The 22151-nt window shown below is 45.5% G+C and overlaps 1 protein-coding gene across 2 annotated transcripts; it reads left to right on the forward strand.

Moving 5' to 3' along the window:
* WFDC3 (WAP four-disulfide core domain 3) lies at positions 1 to 12592 on the forward strand. 2 transcript variants are annotated; one of them, XM_074317851.2, is made up of 7 exons: positions 1 to 89; positions 1863 to 2093; positions 2555 to 2686; positions 3329 to 3475; positions 10312 to 10443; positions 11522 to 11707; positions 12365 to 12592. In XM_074317851.2, exons 2-7 carry the CDS (start codon positions 2018 to 2020, stop codon positions 12379 to 12381), a joined length of 690 nt encoding a protein of 229 aa, XP_074173952.2. In that variant the 5' UTR covers positions 1 to 89; positions 1863 to 2017; the 3' UTR covers positions 12382 to 12592. The 2 variants fall into 2 exon arrangements, with proteins under 2 accessions (XP_074173952.2, XP_019605282.3); XM_019749723.3 differs by having other exon boundaries at positions 2 to 94.
* Positions 12593 to 22151: the final 9559 nt, after the last annotated feature.

A 22151-nucleotide genomic window follows, 5' to 3' on the forward strand; every position in this document is an offset into this window, starting at 1 on the left:
CCGTGGACCCGGAAGCACGACGAGGCGAGCTGCGCAGTTACCATGGGAACCAAACGGCCGCGTCTTGCCAAACACCTTGATGCTTAGAGGCCTTGTGTGTGTGTGGGTGGTCGGGGCTTCCTCCAGGGAGGGGCCGCGTCGCAGGTGTGGACTGGGGGTGTTCATTCAAGGATTGTTCTCGGGCTGGAGAAGTGCCAGGCAGACGAAGGGGAGCAAATTTCAATGGTCTGGGGTTGGAGAGCAGAGGGGAGCGTTTTTTGTACAGCGGCGCCTGCAGTTCAGTCTTTGAAAACGGTAGATTTTAATGTGCTCCGTATTTAGCCCCCGGAACTGGAGTGGGCTTAATGCGGGGACCCGGAAACCCAACAGCAGGAGGAGGTTTGGCCCATGCCTCCCCTAACGCTCACCCACCAGGTCTCTCCAAGCCTGGACCCTAGGGGCTGCCTCTTGCATCTGAAGACATCAGAATGAAGACTGGGACCATGGATTCCCCCAGCCCCAGGGAGTTGGGCTTCTCTACCCAGACTGGTGGTGATTCTAGGATGGGCCGGGGTAGTGGGGGTTTAACAGCTGTGAAGTTTCCCGGGGCTCCCCTTAGCTCTGCTTTAGGTAAGACGACCCCGAATAAAATTTGAGCGATTTATGGGTGGTAGAGAAAATTACTTTTCCCAGGTCACAATATAGGGTAGTAGAAAGTGCATGAGTCTTGCAGTTAGAAAGATCTGGGTCAAATGCAGTGTGCTGTGATGATTAAGAACTATGGAATTGGACTGCCTACCTTTGTCCTACCACTTACTAGTTGTGACTAACGTTTCTTTCGGTGCCTCAATCTCCCTATCTGTAGAATGGGGATAATAGTATCTAACTATAGAGTTGCAGTGAGGAGTGAGTTAATTCATGTAAAGCACTTAGAACTATGCCACAAGAAAACCCTCAAACAATGCTATCTATCGTTACTGTTATTAGATTCCAGCAGCCACCACTTGCCACCACTTATGACCTTGGGCAATTTTTCTCAGCCCCTCTGAACCACTTTTCTTACCTCTGCATGATTATTGTGAGGATTAAAATAAATAATGGATACAAAGCACATAGTAGGTCATCAACAAATGTTAATCATCTCCGTGCTCCAATATCTGTCTTAAAACAGTAAGGCGACTTCCTGGCATGGAACTCTTTGGTGCTATTAAGGAGGTTTTTACCTTGAGCCTTGAATATTCCCTGCCCTTTAACTTCACTGGGCTAAGCGGTGCCAGTGAACACTATTCAATATCATGACTGACTAAAGTCATAAGCAGTTAGAGAAAAATAAAAAGAAATAGAGCAAGAGGAGATAAAAGGAATATACATGTATGGTTTAGACTACGAAAGTCATAACAATTGTTCTTTGGGGTTCTGTCAACTAGCCTTCACATGGTCCAAGAGTGGTCTATGTGGACCAGAGGGACCAAGATACAGGGTTTTTTGTGCATTTGTATTAGTTCTGAACATTTAACTCAAATATGGCTTTTCTGTAGCCTTTTGATAGTTTCTAAGTAGTCTGTCCCATTCTCTGTTTTCTAGTTTGCTAGGGTGATAGGAGAAGTCACAGTACATCTTATTAGCTGTGGTTATTTTCTTGTTAACTCTCTGGTCCTTCCCTCTGTCATTGCAGCGGTAGCCGTGTCCTTCCAAGGCCTTTTAGCGCTCTCCTTGATCCTTTGTTCAGTGGCCATCCCTGTATTTTCCCAGGGTCTTCATCAGTGTCCACGGGTGTTGTGTATATTGCATGACAGAGTTTGATCACCATCATCACACGTGCGCTTTGGTAGTGCCAGGAATCTTCCCACACACCAGCAACCAATCATTTTTCTTCTTGTCAGGAGCAGCCATCCTTGGGGACTGTTGCGAAAGGGAAGACTTCGGGGTTGGGTGTAGGCTGGTCTCCCAGTCCTGCCTTCCCTCGGTTGATACTCTGGGCAAGGGGCGCACCTCTGGCCTGGACTGAGCTGTCCTCTCCACTCTCAGCATCATCATCATGAGCTGCCTCTTCCTCCTGAATGCACTTCTTGCTCTTGGGTCCCTGACGCCCTGGGTGACTGCAGGAGAGCATGGTGAGCTATCATTTGGGATCCCTGGCTAAGAGGAACAGGGCGTGACTAGAGAAGTCATTCCCTGCCTCCTCCCAGAGTGAGGGGCCTCATTTGTGGAGATGGCCATCTCTGTAGGATGGGACTGGATGCACAGTCTTGGGACAGCTAGGGTGGGACTTCCTGGCTTTTTTTTACCTTCCCTGGCCAAGAAGATAGGATTGCCAGTCTGCCTTTCCCCTAGGATTCCTTAAGTAAGAATAGGATCACCCCAACCTTTCTATCTGCAGAATGGCTGGTTCTTTAGTAGGGTGTGTGTGTGTGTGTGTGTGTGTGTGTGTGTGTGTGTGTGCTTGCATAGGAGAGGAAAATGTTTAGATAGGAGTGTTTGGAGAGGCTGAAAGTCCTTGAAGTACATTTGGCTTCCATTCCCCATTTCTTGAGGCCTGGCCAGTTATCCTAAACTTGCGTGATATCCTTTGCAGTGAAAGAAGGAGAATGCCCTCCTGATAAGAACCCGTGCAAAGATCTGTGCCAGGGGGATGAATCGTGTCCAGCTGGACAGAAGTACTGCTGCACCGGCTGTGGTCGAGTCTGCCGAGGAGACATTCCTAAGTGTACGTAGGCGTGAGGGGCAAAATCCAAGTGTGCTTTCTAAAGGAAGACCCAGAGGGCTTCCTATATTCTAGATTGGCTTTGGAAATCTAGCTTGCCTAGAGCACCTCTTCTTTCTGCTTTTGGGGTCTCTTCTGCTTTAATCACTCAGTATCCCCAGTTCTTTGCCTTTTGTCAGGAAAAAAACACAGGACTGATTATTTCTGTCTTTTACTTTGAACTCAGCTTTCCTGGGAATGCTGGAGGGCAGAGTTATGAAGGGAAGCCTGTTTAAGATACTGATGAAAGGAGTACCCTTGAGCCAGGCAGACCTTTTTAAGCCTTACATAAGCCTTACATAGCTTTTTAAGTGTTACGTTTTTAGTCAATTTCCTCATCTGTAAAATGGGGATAATTGTTTGTGCCTCATAGAATTGTTGCAAGGACCTAATGAGGTTCCCTGGCACAAGGTAAGCATAGTAAGCGTTACAGTAAACGTGAGCTGTTTTCCTTGTGGTCGTCATTCTCTGTCTTTAGCACCAGGGCGGAGAGTCCTAAATGAAGCTGGGGCTTCCTTCCTCTGGTTTTCCCATCTGCTGTGCCTGTGGGTGTCACTGGGCACCATTATCTCTTTTTTTTTGTGGCTGTCTCCCGTTTCGCTACAGGGAGGAAGGGAGAGTGTCCCAAGGTTGTTCGGAAACAATCCTGTTTTAAAAGGTGCGTCACTGATGAGACATGTCCAGGCGTAAAGAAATGCTGCCCGTTTGGCTGTAACAAGAGCTGTGTAGCTCCAATCTCCAAACCAAAGCTGGGTAAGAAGCTCTGCCTGGGCCCCACGGTCGGCTTGGCCCCCTTGTTTGTCTCAAATATGCACACACCATCTTGTGGTTGGTTGTACTGTACTCTGAAAAATAATAAGTGCCTCCTATATTCTAGACCTTTCCTAAGAAAAGATATACAAAGGGTACCCAAGCCATGATGGGTGGTGGTATGTGTTCGAGGCAGGCAAAGGAGGATGCCAGAAGGGAAATCTTGGCATCTTTTGTTTTGGGGCAGATTTAAAAGCTGTTGGGTAATTTCCAGTTGATACCCATGCAGGACCGCACACATTTCCCCACTCACTTGCTTCTGAGACCCTGTGTCTCCTCTGTCCACACACAGGATAGCCATCGCCTGTTGGAAATGGGTTCTATTTTATTCTGATGCTGATAGAGAGGTGTTTGAAAGGGATTTCTTCTCCCTCTTGCGGGATCCTCATGACCTAATTCTCCATTTCTGCATCATTCCTTTAAGAAATAGTCATTGATCCAGTGGTGGGTTCTGGGTATAACATGGTGAGCAAAGCAGATCCAGTCCCTGCCTTCATGGGGCTCGTAGACTAGGGGAGGGGGGAGAAAGAGGCTTAACAAATAAGCATGCAAGTAAATATATAATTTCAAACCGTAACAAGGACATGGAGGAAAATTAAAGGGTGCTGAGAGATAGAATAACGGGGGACTCACTTTACATTGGGTGGTCAAGGAAGGCCTGTCTGAGGTAGTGACATTTAACCTGTGACCTGGAGTTGAAGTTAGCCAGGTGAAGATGTGATGAACATTCCAGGAAGAGAGAAGCCAGCTGAGAAGGAACTTGCCACACTTAAGGAACTGAAAGAAAGCTGGTATGGTCGGAGTAGAGACAGGGAGAGAGAGAATGACTCCAGGGGAGGACAGAGTCCGTTAGACTAGGGAGGTGACAGTGAGGATAGAGAAAAGGTGACATGGTTGAGAGAATTTGAAGGTAGAAGTGACAGAGTTGTCTGCTCTAGTCCTTGCCGCCTGCCCCATTTCCTTGAGAGGCCCCCAAAAGGCGTTAGAAATTCTGATTTGTCACCTGTGGCTAGCCCCTTCTCGCTTCTCTCGTGTTTCAGGATTTTCATGGCTGCTTTTGCTTGCTGTGCTTCCAAATATATTTTATTATCATATTGTCTAGTCCCCTCTCCCTCCAAAATATGAAGACTACTTTTATTAAAGAGGTGTTAGATGTAAAAATTAACTTAGGGAGAATGGACATTTTTGTAATGTTGAATCTTTATGTCGTCCCATTGTTCAAGGGTATTTGGTGTATTTCAGGGTGTTTTCTAGTTTTAAAGTATTTCTTGATAAGTTAATGTCTAGGTTATTTAATTACCTTCTTTGCTATCTCAAATAGGGTCTTCCGTTATGTCTTCCATTATGTTTTCTAAAGGAACTGGAAGCATTCTCTTATCTGAGTACATGTGACAGCGTATTACAATGAAAAAGCATAGATTTTTGTTGCCAGAGATTTATTTGGGTTCAAGCCTGAGGCTCACCAGTTACTGGCCAGTGGGTCCTGGGTCAGTAATTTCTTCTGCTTCTCTGAGTCTCAGTTCACTTCACTGTAAAATAGAAAGAATGACCCTCGGAGGTTGTAATGATTCAAAGTATGTAAAGTGTTTGGGCCTCACTATACGTTAGTTCCCTTCCTCTTACCTTCTAAGGTCGGCTTTGTCAGGAGTACAGTTTCTAACCACCCCTTTTATAAAAAACCAGGATCATCTTCTCCTCCCCTGATCATTTCTCTGAGACCCTGAAACTCCACAACCCGTGACAACCTCTTTCCTTGCAGCCAGACCTCCCCAGGTAGCAGGTCCCTTCCTGTGTCCAGTGGAGTTGTCTGGGCCTGGCTGAGGCAGCTCTCTTGGGCAGCCTGCCCATGAGAGAGAATAGAGGGCTGTACTCCTTGCCAGGACTCTTGAGGCCCCACTGTGGAACCAGAGCCTGGGAATCTGTCTCAGGCAGGTCACTCACTGCCAGCTTGTAGGGCCCAGGACAATCTGCCCAGTGTTTGAAGCTGATGGCCGAGTTGTGGGGGCTGAGGATGAGGCTGGCACCCTGGCCAGGCACCTTTGTGAGCGGCTCTGGACCCTGGCCAGCTCAGATGGGGCTTCCTCTGTCCTTGGAGTTAGGCGGGCTGGGACAGTGATCTCCCTGCAGAGATCCCAGAGCCCGCTGGCTGAGAGGGGGTTCCTAGTCTGGTGGGTGGTGGTATTGGCTGCTGTGTTAGTAGTTAACTACTTTTCTACAGTTCTGGTCCTGGAGGAGGGCTGGGCACTCACCTAATGGGACTGGTCGCTACACCCAACCCCACAGGAAACTCTCCTTCCTGGGCTTTCCCTAAACTCTGACATTGTCAGAGGTTTAGCATAACCTGTGCTGCTCTGGTTGGTAGGGTGGAGGGACACCAGGTGGCCCGAGGGCAAAGGGCAGATGCTAGGACCTGCTCCCATGAGGCAGTTCTGGTCTGAGCATGGGTCTGAGTCCTGGCTCCTCTGCTTGCTTGCTGTGTGGCCTTGGGCAAGTCCTTTCATCTCGCTCAACCTCACTCTTGTCATCTATAAAATGGAGATAGGGATATTTACCTCATAGAGTGATACTGCAGTGTCCTAGTCTGTTTGGGCTGCTGTAACAGATACCATAGACTGGGTATCTTATAAGTAGTAGACATTTATTTCTCATACTTCTGGAAGCTGGGAAGTCCAAGGTCAAGGTGTGGACAGATTCAGTGTCTGGTGAGGTCCTGCTTCCTGGTTCATAGACGACCATCTTTTTGCTGTGGTCTCACATGGCGGAAGGGCAGTAAGGTCGTGAATATTCATGAGGGCTTCACGCTCACGACCTGATCACCTCCCAAAGGCACCACTTCCAAATACCATCAATTGGAGATTAAGTTTCAACATACGAATTTTGGGGAGACACAAACATTCTTTCTATAACATGCAGTTTAGAAGAAATGCATTTAAAAAGCCTATGCAAAGAAAAAAAAAGCCTATGCTAAAGCCGCCAAATAATGGTCATATGGTTATGCCCAGAACCTCTCTGCTCAGGTTCCCTCCCCACCTGTCTGAAGTCTGACCTGTCTGTTCACTCACTTATTCATTTATTCAATATATATCGAGTTTCTCCCCCACCTAGCACATGGATGTCTCCTGGTAAGCAAGGCAGCCATGGTCCTTGTTCTCATGGTGTGAGAGACAGGAAATAATCATCAACAAATAATCAAAACCACAAGGAAACGAAAAGAGGGGCACAGAGGAAGTGTCATTTGAACTTGGAGAACAAGAAGGAGCTGCCCATTGGGTGGGGATGCTATGAAGAGGGAACTGCAAATGCAAAGGCTGTGAGGTGGGGAAGAGCCTACTGATTTTAAGGCCGTCAAAGGAGGTCAGTGTGGTTGGATAAAAGGGAAGGAGAAGGCAGGTGGTTCCAGCGGAGGCAGAGTCCAGATCTTGGGGGAGTCTCCAGGGCTCTCTCTAGGGCTTCATCATAAGTGCAATGGGAAGCCTTTGGAGGGGGTTCCAAAAGCAGGAGAGGCCTCATCCAGTTTTCACTTGAAAAAAGACCACTCTGCCTTTGTGTGAAGAATGGATGGGCTGGTGGAGAAGATGACAGGCCTGTTAAGGGGCCACTGCAACAGGCTGGGCAAGAGGTGATCAAGGCTTAGACCAGGGTGGTGACAGCATGGAGGTAGAAGAGTGACAGACTTGAAGCACTTTTGAAGGTACAGTGGACAGGACTGGGTGAAGGTGGGTGCTGAGGAAGGGAAAGTGTCAAGAATGGTGCTTAGGTGTCTGGCCTGAGCAGCGGGGTGAGGTTGGTGCTCCTGACTGAGGAGGAGGACGACGTGTGGAGGGAGAGGTTTTGGCACCAAGGTTCAGATTATGGTGGAAGAGTTGTCTCCTTTGGTTCCCTCATGGCCCCCTTCCCACTGCTGAAACTTGACCCTTATTACAACATGTGCATTACGTCCTTTGTGTGGATTGATGGCATGGGCTCCCTGTGTGTTTGGATGACCTTTTCCTGAAACCTCACAGTTGGGAGTATGGATTTTGAGAGTGTTCCTACCACCTTAACTGATAAGAGGTGCACGCTAGGCAGGGAGTGCACCGGCCCCAAATAAAAACCTGGAGTCTAGTGAGCTTCCCGGGTAGACAACACATCACACATGTTGCCATGTGTCCTGTGTGGCTCCACTTGGAGAGGACTCTAGGAAGCTGGCACCATTTTCCTCTGGATTTCACCTCATGTACCTTTTCCTTTGATGATTTTGCTTTCTATCCATCGCTGTAACAAATCAGAGTCACGAGTGTATGCCGAGTCCCACGAGTCCGAGAGAATCACTGAACCTAGGATGGTCTTGGGGGCTTCTGACACACTGGCTTGTTTATAACTTTTCCTAACCCCTGAAACTGTCCACCACCGGGTCTTCTCCTTTGGAAGAATTCAGCTGAGTGAGTCTCAGCGCTTGTTGATTTGATTTTGGGGGACCCTTGTAGAGTGTAGGGGGTCATAGTGATGTAGCTTAAAAGGGCACCCAATTCTGCCACCGTTGACGTCAGGCCAGTCCCTCTTCCTTCCTGGATGTCTGTCTGTCTATTTGCAAGAGGAAAGGAGTAGATTTGATAGCTCAGAGGGCCCTTGTTGGCTTAAGAAGTTTTGGAAATTCACTTTTCTGCCAGCTACTGCCCTCATTCCCCAAGACCAGGCACAGAGACCAAAGCTCTGCTCTCTTCCAGTAAATGTGCTCCTCGCCTTGGTCACTTCAGGGCCACACTCAGCAAAGTGGTGAAATGTGGGGCGCATGCTCTTCCAGGCACCCACTCTCTAGGGCCGGTGGCATAACTCCAGGAGAAGTCTGTGTTTTCCACCAGGGAGAGTTTTTTATGCCCAGCCTTCTCAACTGTGGGATACAAAAAGCTTTGTTCTTTGTTAAATGGATTTTATTGTCTGTCAAGCAGGCGGGGAGGTGTGAGGATTTACATCTGGTGGTTTTAGTGACCGTACTTGTATTTTCTGAATAAAACATCAGGACACTTAGTTTTGATATGATCTGACAATGGCATAGAATATTGGAAATCAGGGCTGTTCAGGAAAATCCTAGGACGCAGGGTTATTATACCTTGATTGTTTAGTTGTGCTTGTTCTCCTTGGAGGCCAACACTTGCCTTTTTCCGTCATGGCAGACTTCCTGGAGCCAGCCATGTGCAATCATACTTACATGTTTCTACTCAGACAGGCACTGGGCCAGTCCTGCTTTGGTTTTCTGCAAAGCCTTTCCTTGCCTGTCACTTTTTCTTCCATTAAAAAAACCCTTGAAATAAACACTGAGATGAATGAGTCATGGTGACGTGGTTTGGTTTGGATGGGGCTCCTTTGGGTGTGCCTGCTCCCAGGGACTTGGCCTGGCGCCTGCGTGCTTTCAGGCTGGTGTAGCAGAAAGTGCTTCACTGCACACCAGGAGGCCGAGTTTTGTCCTGCTTCGCCACTGACTCACTCTGTAGTTCTGGCCAAGCCCCTTCTCTTCGCTTGAGTTTCATTATCCTCATAGGGGCGGTAAAGGGGCACATCAGGAAAGTGGGGCTGTACACAGCAGAAAATTAACCAAATGGGGGTTCGTTTTGCTGGCATAACAAGAAGTCCTGGAGGAGGCGCCAGGGCTGGGGTGGCGGCTCCACGATGCAAACAAGAACGAGGCTATTTCTCTCTCTCTCCTTTGCGATCCGTGGCTTGGTCCTCATACTAGTTGCCTCCTGGTTGAAAGAAGGCTGCTCTGCCTCCCTGTGTTACGTCCGTCTTTGCACTGGAAGTAGAGAGAAGTGAAGGTCAGTTTGGAAGGTCCATTCCCTATATCAGGAGTGCAGACATTTCCCCAGCTTATGTCTTAGTTTGTGGTCAGCCCCTCGTTACTAGGGAATATGGGGAAGCAAATCATTTTAGCTGACTGGGCTCATTGCCTCTCAGAACAAACCCGGGGCTCTGTTCACCGGTATTTCAGTTATCTACGGCTGCATGCCAACCATCCTCATTTTAGTGGCTTACAGAACCATAGTGTAGCCTTCTCACACTTGTATGGGCTGGCTGGGCTTAGTGGGCAGTTCTTATACCCACGTTGCGTAGCTGAAGTCACTCATGCACCTGGGGCCTCAGCAGGGAGCTTGCCTGTGGCTGGAATGGGCAAGATGCCTCTCTCCACCCAGGTTCTCTCTCGTGGGGCTTCTCACCATTCTGCATTCTAGCCAAGCTGCTCTACAGCATGGCAGCTGGTTTCCAAGAGGGAGTGTTCTAAGAGGACAAGCCCCAATGTGCAAGTGCTTATCAAGCCTCTGCTTGTGTCAGTCACACTAGCTGATGTCCTGTTGGTCAAAGCAAGTCACGTGGTCAAGCCCAGAGACAATGTGGGAGGGGCCTATACAAGGGCATGAACCCCGGGAGGTGGGGTTCATTGGGGGCCACCCGTGTAGGTGTCTGACACAGTAAGAAAGGAGGGAGAATGAATTTGGGGTTGGCAGTTAGTATGTTTGCCACAGTGGGTTGGATCTCAACAATGTTTTCCAAACTGCAAGTCTTGAAATGAGTTTAGTAGCGTACGGCCTACATTGAAAAAAGAAGAAATAGAGGGAATATAAAGTATCAGCATTGCATATACATGTATGCACATAAATACATATCTTTTAAATGTACATCTGTATTAACATACACAAGGGATACAAAGACAAATGTATTTTGGACTCAAGAGTCATAATAAAAATAGCCGGAAACAATGGGCTTGGGCTTGAGCACTGGGTCCCAATGCTCTGATTCTATGGCAGAGTTTGACGGTGAGTGTCCTGCCGACCCCCTTCCGTGTGAGGAGCTGTGTGATGGGGACGCATCCTGTCCTCCAGAGCACAAATGCTGCAGCACTGGCTGTGGCCACACCTGCCGTGGAGACATTAAGGGAGGTATGTTGGCTCTTTGGGGAGGAAATCCTTAAGTTCCTGAGTCAGTTTGGGAGGGAGCCATCTGTGGCCTTCTTGTCTTTCTCTGCCTGGGAGGAGTCAGAGTTCTCATCCTTCCTGTCCTCCTGGCCCCTCAACCCAAAGCATCCCCTCCTCCGAGGGCCAAGGGCATTAAGGGACTAGGGGAAGGCAGTGCGGGGCATAGGAAAAATCCCTGGGCTGCAGGACAGGCAGCCTGGCTTCCGGGCTTGGTTCTGCTGCTGATTTGCTGTGACCTTGGGTAAGTAAACCCCTCTTTTTGAGCCAGTTTCTTCATCTGTAAAATGAAGGCATTGCCCAGGACATTGATTTTCTCACCTGATTCTTAGCACAAAGCTTCCCCGCCTCCAAAATGATATCTTACTTGGAAGCAACATATATGCAACAGATAAAAACATTCCTGATCTGATTTATTTGTTTTTTCAATGTGTTTTTTCCAACAAGTATATATTTTGAGCGTTCCTTTTGTGCCAGGCACTGTGGAACTCCATTTCAGAGTCACTGGCCCAGATGTTGTCTTTAGACATCATTTAGGTTCCCAGGCAGTGGTCAAGGCTCTGGGGACAGAGCCTTGTCCTTATATAGCATATAGCATATCAAGGAAGGCAGACAACTAAATAAGGGCTTACAATCAAGTGTGGGGACCAGAGTACAGAGCAGGCACCAAGCCTTGTTTAGGGTGGTACAGAAGCGTCCCTGAGGAAGTGACACCATGAAGCCCAAACTTGGGACGACAGTGGTGGTCTGGGAGCCTTGCTTTTTTTGCATTCCACGCAGCCCATCCCCAAGCCGACAAAGATGTCAGACCCTGACGTACCCCTAGGGAACTCCCTGTGGGACCCCATTTGAAAACTGTTGGTCCAGGTGCTCTCTTGGGGCCCTGCAGTTTCTCAGATGCTCCAGCTTCAAGGTTTCCCGAGCCAGGTCTTTAGTTCAAATCTAGTGAGAGTCAGGGATGAATTCACCTGGAGCCTCGTGTCTGAGTTCCAGATGGGAACTTGGAGTCAGTGGAGCTGACCGTCCTGTGCCTGGTATCCCGCAGGGCGGAGCGGTGAGTGTCCACACATTTTGGTGGGCCTGTGCATTGTCAGCTGCATATCGGATGAGAGCTGTGAAGCAGGGAGCAAATGCTGTAAGTCAGGCTGTGGCCGCTTCTGTGTCCCGCCAGTTCTGCCAACACAACTGGACATGAACCCCAACGGCACCATCCGGTCTGATTCTGAATTAGGTAAGTACCTTCCAATGTTGTCAGTAACAATAGACCTAACTACTATGTGCAAAGCACGGGCTCTGGTGCTAGGCAGGGGACTTCAGAAGGTCAGGACAGAGTTTTTGCTTTGGGGAGTCTAGTTGGAGAGAAAAACCAGATGTCACAGATCATGTATCACAGAACTTGCTTAGACAGTCTGGGTTTATAGGCTTTCGGAGTGGGTGTGGCTCCTTGGGAAGGTCTTTCTGCTAGAAGCAGGATGTGATCTGGGCCCTAAAGGCTAGGCAGGATATGACAAAGGGAGGACAGCCCAGGGAACATTCTGGACAGGCAGCCTGGGGAGTGTTAGCAAAGGAACAGAGAGCAGAATGTATGTGACAGGTTTGTGGAGGCGGGGAGGGGTGGAGTGAGGGCGGGTAAAGGGACAGAGATTGTTTTTATAACAGGAGATACAAAGTTGACTTCTGCACGATAGGAGTCTTCAATGCCCTCTTGGACTGGGTCGTCTAGGAAGCAGGGAGCCATTTAAAGCTTCTGAGATCAATAGTATATGCCAAGCTTCTATAGGGGAAGGGGAAACATAGTGGGAGGGGAAACACATGGCGGGAGGGGAAACATGTTGGGGAGCTGCAGCCAGGAGGCAAAGTTGTGACTTGATGTTTCTTCTTCTTGCAGAGACCCCAGTGCCCTAGCTGTCCTGATTTGTCCAGGGCTGCTTTGGTGACTCCAAGTGGCTTGTCCGGGCAAATGGTGTGGTGTCCTGGGGCTTGTGACACTCCCAGGGGCTCTCGCTGCCCTCTCTGCTCCGCTTCTGTTCCTGCTGCTGCCCAAGCATAGGAAACGGCTCTGGGGTTGGGCAGTGGATGTGTGGTGCTCCCTGTCCCCAATAAAAGCTGATGCTGAGCCTCTTGCCTGTGCCGTTTGAGGGCTAAGATGAGGAAAGAGCTAGTGGGTCTGAGCATGGCTGTGGGATTATGGGACTTACTTAGGAAGGATAGGCAATCCATTCTTTTTGGGAACATTGAAAAAGGGTGCTGGGTGGGTGTGGCTAGGGGAGAGATGGGTAGAAGCTAAATCCGGGGTGACTTGCCATAAGGTCTCTGTCAGGCCTTGGGAGTGGCATAATCAGGCCTCTTTTTGGGCTTGCTGACCTTTCTTGTATCACAGAATGTGGGTTGGGGATAGAACTGAGATGAGTGGCTAGTTTATTGCAGTCCCTTGGATGTTCCCATCTTGGACCTCCTTCCTTGGGGCCAACCCTTGGCTCCAAGAAGCTTCTAGTAGCTTCACTGTAGGGAGGGGATGTCTTTAGGTTCTTGGAACCAAGATAATTTTTTAAAATTATATTTTGTATGTATACAAAATGGATCGTATTCTACCAGGGGTGCCAAAAAAATGTACACAAGCGGACACTTTGGTCAACATTGCTCAAGCAGTAGTTCGCCATAATCAGAAGTGTCTGCACACGGATGGTAACCACTTAGAGCACCTCTTGTAATTGCAGAGGTCAAACGTGACTTGTATTCATCTTTTATTATCGCTATATATCGAATATTATAATTTTAACAGTTTTTCTTTCTTAAAATGTATATGCATTTTTTTGGCGCCCTCTGTATATTTTGAGGATCTTTTATGTCATCACGTACATTCTTTTACTCAAACTCCCTGACAATCGCTTGTTGGACATTAATATCCTCGGGTGACATATAAACCTTGGCCTACTTTTGCAGGTAAATCTGGGTAAATTCTTAGTACAATTCTACTTTCTTAAATAGAGCCTAGCAAAAAATGGGCCCTCAATAAGTATTTGTTGAATGAATGAAAGTAATAGAAAATCGAATCGCAGTGGCTTAGCCAATAAAGCCATTCAATTTTCTCTCAGTGGAGTCTGGAGAGAAGCAGTAAAGCTGGTTGAGCAGCTCAGCCCCAGCACTAAGGACCAGACTAGTTCCTTCCTTCTCCACCCTCCTCAGTGTGTTGGCTTTTGCCCTTGTGTCAGTCACCTCATGGGTGCAGGATGATTGCTGCAGCTCTGGACATCACAGCAGATGAAGGTGTATAGAGGGCAGTGGTGAAAAGACTGCCTTAAATGGTGCTCGAAAAATTATCTCAAATGACATTCTCGGACATCATAAAAATGGCGGCATGAGGTGAGTCTCTTGAAATCTCCCCTGGAATTTACAACAAATTGAACAACTGTAACACCATAAAGCACTCCCTGCACAGCAGGCAGGCAAGACTAAGAGGCTCACTACTGAAATCATCTAAAGGGCAAATTGCACAAGGTGGGGAGGAGGGAAGGGAGAAGTGCGGAGACGGAGCGGCATTGGCGCAGGACGCAGACCGAGCTCAGTGCTCCGAGATCGCTGCTTCCTGGAACTACCGCAGCTGCGGGAGAGGGAAGAACTCGGACTGCTAGGGCTCTGCTTATGGCCCACAGCGCTGAGGGGGCAGCATATAACACAGCTGAACCCAACGCTTATGGCAGAGACCTCAGAGCAAAGACTGAGGGAAGAAGGCTGACAACGGTGGTTTAAGCCCTCACTGCCCAGCAGAAAACGGAAGCCTTAGACACTGAGACTAGCTGCCCCTTCCCTACCCTCCCAGAGCTCGCCCCGCCCCCACCTGCCTAGTGCTAGAAGCGGAACAGTAGCAGTGTCAGATCAAAAGAACAGAATATTTGCCGTTCTGAGAACTGTGGTACACAGACATGGACTCGCAGCCCAACTAGTTCTGCAAAAGGAGCCGTGGAAACAGGACTGCCTGTGGTGGTGGTGGTTGCCATTGCTCTGGGCCACCTCTCACAACCCACCCTGCCCCTGTCCCCACCTGTCTGGGCAGATCCCTGCAGGAGTAAACAGAGCTGCTGAAACACACGGATCCTGAATCTGGTGAAGGAAGAGCTTTGGAACTTCAAAAGCGGAGAGCTCTCCGCATACCCACATGGACACTACGCCCTATGACCCAGGTGAACTGTTCACAGAGGAGAAGCCCGCCTTCCAGGGAATCCCCTCATTGTGTGAGAAGCCAGAATAGTGCAGAGAAACTAGAACTCTACAATGTAAGAAAACAAAAAGGCTGCAGTCGGAGAGAAAATAAAACATTCTACTAACACCTACTGGAAAACAAGAGAAAGACCTCTTTCTATCAACCTGTTGCAGAACCCACTCCTGTAGATGTCTAGGAAGAGAAATAATAAATCATTAATTGTCACTGAATAACCAAGGTAACAAGACAGCTCAGGAAGAAAATGAAAAGTCTCCAGAAAAGGAACTTAAAGACATGGAAATATGTGACTTAAATGACAGAGAATTCAAGATTTGCAGTTCTGAAAAAACTCAATGAGATGCAAGAAAACACAGGCAGTTTAATGAACTCAGAAACACAATCAAAGAACAAAATGAACATTTTACCAAAGAGATTGAAATTTTAAAAAAGAACCAAATAGGATTTCTGGAGAGTAAGAACTCAATAAAAGAAATGAAGAATGAAATAGCCAGCTTAGGTAGTAGAGTTGACCAGATGGAGGAAAGAATCAGTGACATCAAAGATGGAAATCTGGAAATGACATGGGTGGAAGAAGAAAGAGACTTGAGGCTTAAAAGAAATTGACACTCCAAGAAAATGGTATCCAGAGAAAATCAGGTGTGTCCATACTGATATCAGATGAAACAGACTTCAGGATAAAAAAAGTAACAAGAGGACCGGCGCAGTGGCTCAGGCGGTTGGAGCTCTGTGCTCCTAACTCCAAAGGCTGCTGGTTCGATTCCCACATGGGCCAGTAGGCTCTCAACCACAAGGTTGCCAGTTCAATTCCTCAAGTCCCGCAAGGGATGGTGGGCAGCGCCCCCTGCAACTAAGATTGAACACAGCACCCTTGAGCTGAGCTGCCGCTGAGCTCCCGGATGGCTCAGTTGGTTGGAGTGCATCCTCTCAACCACAAGGTTGCCTGTTCAACTCCCACAAGTGATGGTGGGCTACGCCCCCTGCAACTAGCAACAGCAACTGGACCTGAAGCTGAGCTGCGCCCTCCACAACTAAGACTGAAAGTACAACAACTTGACTTGGAAAAAAGTCCTGGAAGTACACACTGTTCCCCAATAAAGTCCTGTTCCCCTTTCCCAATAAAATCTTTTAAAAAAAAGGTAACAAGAGACAAAGATGGACATTTCATAATGATAAAGGGGACCATACAACAAGAAGACATAACAGTCATCAATATTTGTGCCCCCAATCAGCACCGAAATATACCAAGCAACTACTAACAGAACTAACGGGAGAAATTGACCAAAACTCAACTATAGTAGGGGACCTAAATACATCATTGACAGCTATGGATAGGTCATCTAAAGCAGCCCTAAATGACACATTAGATGAAATGGACATAATTGACATTTATAGAGCACTTCATTGTAGAACATCAGACTATACATGTTTTTCTAGTACACCTGGAACATTTTCAAGGATAGACTATATATTGGGACATAAAACTAGCCTCAGCAAATTTAAGAAGATTGAAATCATAGCAACCATATTCTTTGATCACAAGGCTTTGATATTGGATATCAACTGCAAAAAGAAAGCAGGAAAAACCACAAATATGTGGAGATTAAACTACATATTTTTGTTATTATTATTTTTATTTTTTTAAAAAATAGTTAGACATTTATCATTTATATCTCTCACACAGTGATAACCCCTCTCCCTCCATCTACTACCCCTCTGACATCGCACAGAGCCATTACACTTCCACTGTCTCTATTCCTAATGCTGTACTCCACTTCTTGTAACTATAAAATTATAGTTGACAGTCATTATTGTTCAGCTTCAGCTTCAGGTGTACAGTGCAGTGATCAGGCATCTACATCATCCCTGAGGTGGTCTCCCTAATGGGACAAGTGTCCATCGGATACCCTACAAAATCTTACAACATTATTGATTACGTTCCCCAATTGACTTTCGTATCCCCGTGGCAATCTTGTGGTTACCAATTATGCTAAGTGAAATAAGTCAGACAGAGAAAGACAAATACCATATGATCTCACTTATATGTGGAATCTAAAGAAAAGAATAAACGAATGAACTAATCAGAAACAGTCTCAGAGACATAGAGGAAAAACAACATACTTTTAAAGAACAACCAGGTCAAAGAAGAAATGAGGAGAGATCAAAAGATACATAGAAACAAATGAGAATGAAAATACATCCTACCAAAATTTTTGGGATATAGCGAAAGCAGTTTTAAGAGGGAAATTTATATCATTACAGGCCTATCTCAAGAAACAAGAAAAATCCCAAATAAATAACCACATGTTACACCTTAAAGAACTAGAAAAAGAAGAACAAATGAAACCCAACGTCAGCAGAAGAAAGGAAATAATAAAAATCAGAGCAGCGCTAAATGAAATAGAGAACAAAAAGACAATAGAAAAAAATTAATGTGACAAAGAGCTGGTTCTTTGAAAAGATTAATAAAATTGACAAACCCTTGGCTAGACTCACTAAGATAAAAAGAGAAAAGATACTAATAAACAAAATCAGAAATGAAAGAGGGGAAGTTATCACGGATGCCACAGAAATACAAAGGATCATCCAAGAATACTATGAAGGACTATATGCTACCAAATTCAATAACCTAGAAGAAATGGACAAGTTCTTGGAAACATAGTCTTCCTAGGCTGAATCACAAAGAATTGGAAAATCTAAATAGACCGATCACCAGCAGGGAAATTGAATCAGTCATCCGAAACCTTCCCAAAAACAAAAGTCTGGGACCAGATGGCTTCACTAGTGAATTCTACCAAAACTTCAAAGAGGATCTAATACCTGTCCTACTCAAACTCTTCCAAAAAACTGAAGGAGAGACAATACTCCCTAACTTATTTTATGAGGCCAACATTACCCTGATACCAAAACCTCGTAAGGATAACACAAAAAAAGAAAACTACAGACCAATATCTGATGAATACAGACACAAAAATCCTAAACAAAATTCTAGCAAATCGAAGGTAACAATGCATTAAAAAGATTATTCGTTATGACCAAGCGGGGTTCATCCCAGGGGCACAAGGATGGTTCAACATATGCAAATCCATCAATGTGATACATCACATAAACAGAATAAAGAACAAAAATAATATGATTATATCAAATGATGCGGAAAAAGCGTTTGACAAGGTACAACATCCATTTATGATTAAAACACTTAATAAAATAGGTATAGAAGGAAAACACCTTAACATAATAAAGGCCATATATGACAAACACTCAGTTAATATCATAACTAATGGTGAAAAACTGAAGCCCTTTGCTCTACGTTCAGGAACACGACAGGACTGTCCCCTATCACCTCCGCTTTTCAACATAGTGTTGGAAGTCCTTGCCAGAGCCATCAGGCAAGAGAAAGAAATAAAAGGCATCCAAATTGGGAATGAAGAAGTTAAATTGTCACTCTTTGCAGAAGACATGATGCTATATATAGAAAACTCCACCAAAAAGCTATTAGAAACAATAAACGAATACAGTAAAGTTGCTGGCTACAAAATCAACGTACAAAAGTCCATTGCATTCCTATATACTAACAATGAAATCTCAGAAAAAGAAAGAAAAAAAACCCAATTCCTTTTGCAATTGCAACAAAAAGAATAAAATACCTAGGGATAAACTTAACCAAGGATGTGAAAGACCTATATGCTGAAAACTATAAGACATTTTTAAAAGAAATTGAAGAAGACACAAAAGAATGGAAAGACATTTGTGTTCATGGATTAGAAGAATCAACACAGTTAAAATGGCAGTATTACCCAAAGGAATATACAGATTTAATGCAATCCCCATCAAAATCACAATGGCATTTTTTAAAGAAATAGAACAAAAAATCATTAGATTTGTATGGAACCACAAAAGACCCCAAATAGCCAGAGCAATACTAAGAAAAAAGAACAATACTGGAGGTATCACAGTCCCTGACTTTAGCTTGTACTACAGGGCAACAATAATCAAAACAGCATGGTATTGGCAGAAAAATTGACACATAGACCAATGGAATGGAATAAAAATCAGAAATAAACCCACATAAATATGGACAGATAATTTTTGACAAAGAAGCAAAAAACATACAATGGAGAAAAAACAGCCTCTTTAATAAATGGTGCTGGGAGAATTGGAAAGCCAGGTGCAAAAGAATGAAACTGGACTGCTATCTGTCACCATGTACCAAAATTAATTCAAAATGGATCAAAGACCTAAGCAGGAGCTGTTGGCCTGCCTATAGGTAGCAATGATGAGAGAAAGGGGGAGAGAGAGAGAGGGAGGGAGGGAGGGAGGGAGGGAGGGAGGGAGGGAGAAACTCTAGCCCGAGTGGGAGCTGAAGAGCTGAATTTGAATTTGGGATTGTGTTGGAAGCAGAGGTCAAGGGTTGAGATGGGGTGAGGGTGTTCAGTGAGGGCTTAAGACGTATTTGGAGTGGTGGGGGGCTCAGATCCTCTGCCCTTCCTGCCTTGGGGTCAGCTGTGTTTTGGAGGTGGGTGTGAAAACAGCAATAGGCCAAGAGTTTTGAAGGGAGAAAATTTCTTGCTGGGTACTTTTATTTTCAGAGCCACCAGAGGGCAGCAGAGGTCTAAGTCATAGACCATTTTCTGGCAAGAGAAGTGAAAAAAACCACATTCTAGAAGCCTCCTTGCAGACTGACCATTAAGTTCCTCCCAGCTTTTTCAAGGCGCTTTGAGAAAAAGTTACATAGCTGGGTCTATACTGCAGATGCCTACTGAACTGCTTTAATAAGTTAGGACCTAACACTATGTCCTCTCTTTTCATATGATGTGAAATGCTTCTGCAGTTTTGGTAACATTTATCTTGGGGACATTATCCATCACACTGTATCAACATTTCTTGTACAAAAATCACAGAGCAAGTTCTTTGTGAAACTCAAGGTCAGGAAAAATTTCCTTCTCAACAGTGTAATAGGCTTTTGTCTTTCAACAATATGCCATAGATAGACATAATTTTTAATTGTTAAAATTCTGTTTTCTTAAGTATTAATTTTTTTTTATATTTAACAAGGCTGCAGAAGTCTGTAGCTCTTGCTGGCCCTGTTTTCCATGATCTTTGCCAAATGACTTCAAGTTCATTTGAACTTTGTTTCAATCTTTATACACTAGGCCAGATTTCTAGAGTGGAATTATTGGGCTTAAAGGATTTGCATATTAAAAAATTTAATAATTAAAGCCAAATCGTTTTCCAAAAGATTTTTAAAAAAAAATCAATATATACTCCCAATAGCCTATGAGAATTTTGTCTCCCTATTTTCTTTATTTTTTTCCCTATTATCTTTGTCTTCCCAGCAGTTAACACAGTGCCTTGCATGCAACTAAGTATTCAAAAAATGTTTGAATTGGATCAAGGTTACATTTTTAAAAATAAATTTCCATTGTTTTTCCCTCTAGTATGATCCCTGAGAAATCTCAACAGCCCAGTCTGTAGTTTACTCCTCTTGTTTTCTTTGTTTTAAAAAATAATTAAAAATGTTTTTCGGTTACAGTTGACATACAATATTATATTAGTTTCAGGTATACAACGTAGTGATTAGACATTTATATAACTTACGAGGTGATCCCCCCGATTAATCTAGTCCTGTTCTTTCATTCAACAGTTCTTGATGGCGCAGCCATTGGTTCTGGACACTGGAGGCATAGAGATGAACTAGACACACTTCCTTCCCTTACTTTCCCCTTCTTACCCACAATTAGGATTTTGCACTCTGTTGATTGACACTTTTCTTTCACACTCTTTATTTTAAATAACCACTCCCTCCCCTTTTCAAATATTTCCCTTTGTGATGCTTTTTGAGTATATTTTTCCCAACATTCAAATGAGGTTGTTCAGGCAAGGATGAAGAGCTGATGGGTACACTGAGGCTCAGCGAGGCAAAGAACCCTTCCTAAGGTCACATGCAACCATGCCTAGTCTTTGGGGGCTGCTGGACAGGGTTTGAGAACTAGGAACTGGGTCTTGGTATTAATAACTCCATTATTCTGCAAGGAACTGCCACACTGGTAATTCCCAAAAGGGAGAAGATCTCCAGCAGGGTATCTGAACCCTGGTGAGAGGAGAGTGGCTGGTATGGAGGACACCCCGACCCCTGTCTCCATCTTCCTTCTGGAGAGAAGTGCTGGGTATGGCCTCCGGTCTTGGGCAGTATGATTCTGAGGCTGAGGCAGGATCCTGCAGGGCCATGCGGTCTGCAGTACCCAGTCCATTTCTTATTAGAGGGAAGATGGGATTACGCCCATGGGGTCTGTGGGCTCTGTGGGCCTGTGTCTTCCATTGCCCCACTGACTGGGTGTGCCAAGGGACCCAGAAATACTGCTGTGGCCATTTTTATCATTGACAATCTCTGTCTTTGTATGTAATGTGTTCCTTTTTCCCCTCCAGCTGCTTGCCAGATCCTTTTAAAAATCTTTTATTTTCAGCAATTTAAATATGGCATGTGTCATGCCGGGTGGCAGGCGGGGTCTCTGGTCCCGCTCCCCACATAGGAGCGCAGGATATGGTGAGGCCAAAAAGGAACACCCACAGAGCCATAGATAGGGGAGTCATACCAGTATAGTCTCGCTGGCGGTTGGTTGGAGACCGCAGGAAGCAGGAGCCACACTATCCGCAACCTGCTGTCCACTTCTCTCTGCCAAACAACCTCACTTGCTAGCTGCAACCTGAGCTTGCTAGCTCAGCCACCATCTTCTTGCTAGCCCCCATTTTCCTGCTAGCGTAGCCACAGCCGTTATATTAGTGGCCAATGGCTCACTGGTTACAGCTGATGGCCAACTAGCCACAGCTGATGGCCATCCAATCACAGTTGATGGCTGTTTACTACCTGAGCCAGCACCTTTCCATGTGAGGGCGAAAGCCTGGAAACTGCACTCCTGGCTCTGTCCCCATAGCACACCTACTAATTTTCTTAGTAATTGTACTACTTGAGGTTCACTGAATTTCCTGAACACGTGGGTTGCTGTTTTTGACCAAATTGGTCAAAACACTCTGGCCAGTATGTTTTCAGATGTGTTCTTCACCCCACTCTCTTTCCCCTCTCCTGATAGGACTACTATTTGCATATACTTGGTCTGCGTGATCCTGTCTATAGGTCATCGAAAATGGTGCCTTTCAAAACATTTTTTCCCCTCTTGATTTCTATTGAGCTATACTCAGTTTCATTAATCATTTCTTCTGCTGTATCAAATTTGCTGTTATTTTATCCAATAAATTCCAAGTATTACGTTTTCAGTCCTAGAATTTCCCTTTGTCTCCTTTTTTACATTTTCCAAACATTGCCTGGAATCCCGCAACTCTTCATTTATTACAGCCGTCTTTTTCATAGACTTTTCAACATATTTATCATAATTTAAGTTTTATTTGTTCATTTCAACATATAAATAACTTGTGTATCTATATCTACTGATATATCTGA

The sequence above is a fragment of the Rhinolophus sinicus genome, chromosome 13 (assembly GCF_057876585.1).
Source record: "Rhinolophus sinicus isolate RSI-liver-muscle chromosome 13, RSI-T2T, whole genome shotgun sequence".
Classification (NCBI taxonomy): Eukaryota; Metazoa; Chordata; class Mammalia; order Chiroptera; family Rhinolophidae; genus Rhinolophus; species Rhinolophus sinicus.

Coding starts and splice junctions, on each gene's coding strand:
- WFDC3 (XM_074317851.2), top strand. CDS start 2,018: ATGAGCTGCCTCTTCCTCCTGAATGCACTTCTTGCTCTTGGGTCCCTG. Junction 2,687..3,328: donor CCGAGGAGACATTCCTAAGT/GTACGTAGGCGT, acceptor GTTTCGCTACAG/GGAGGAAGGGAGAGTGTCCC. Junction 3,476..10,311: donor AATCTCCAAACCAAAGCTGG/GTAAGAAGCTCT, acceptor ATTCTATGGCAG/AGTTTGACGGTGAGTGTCCT.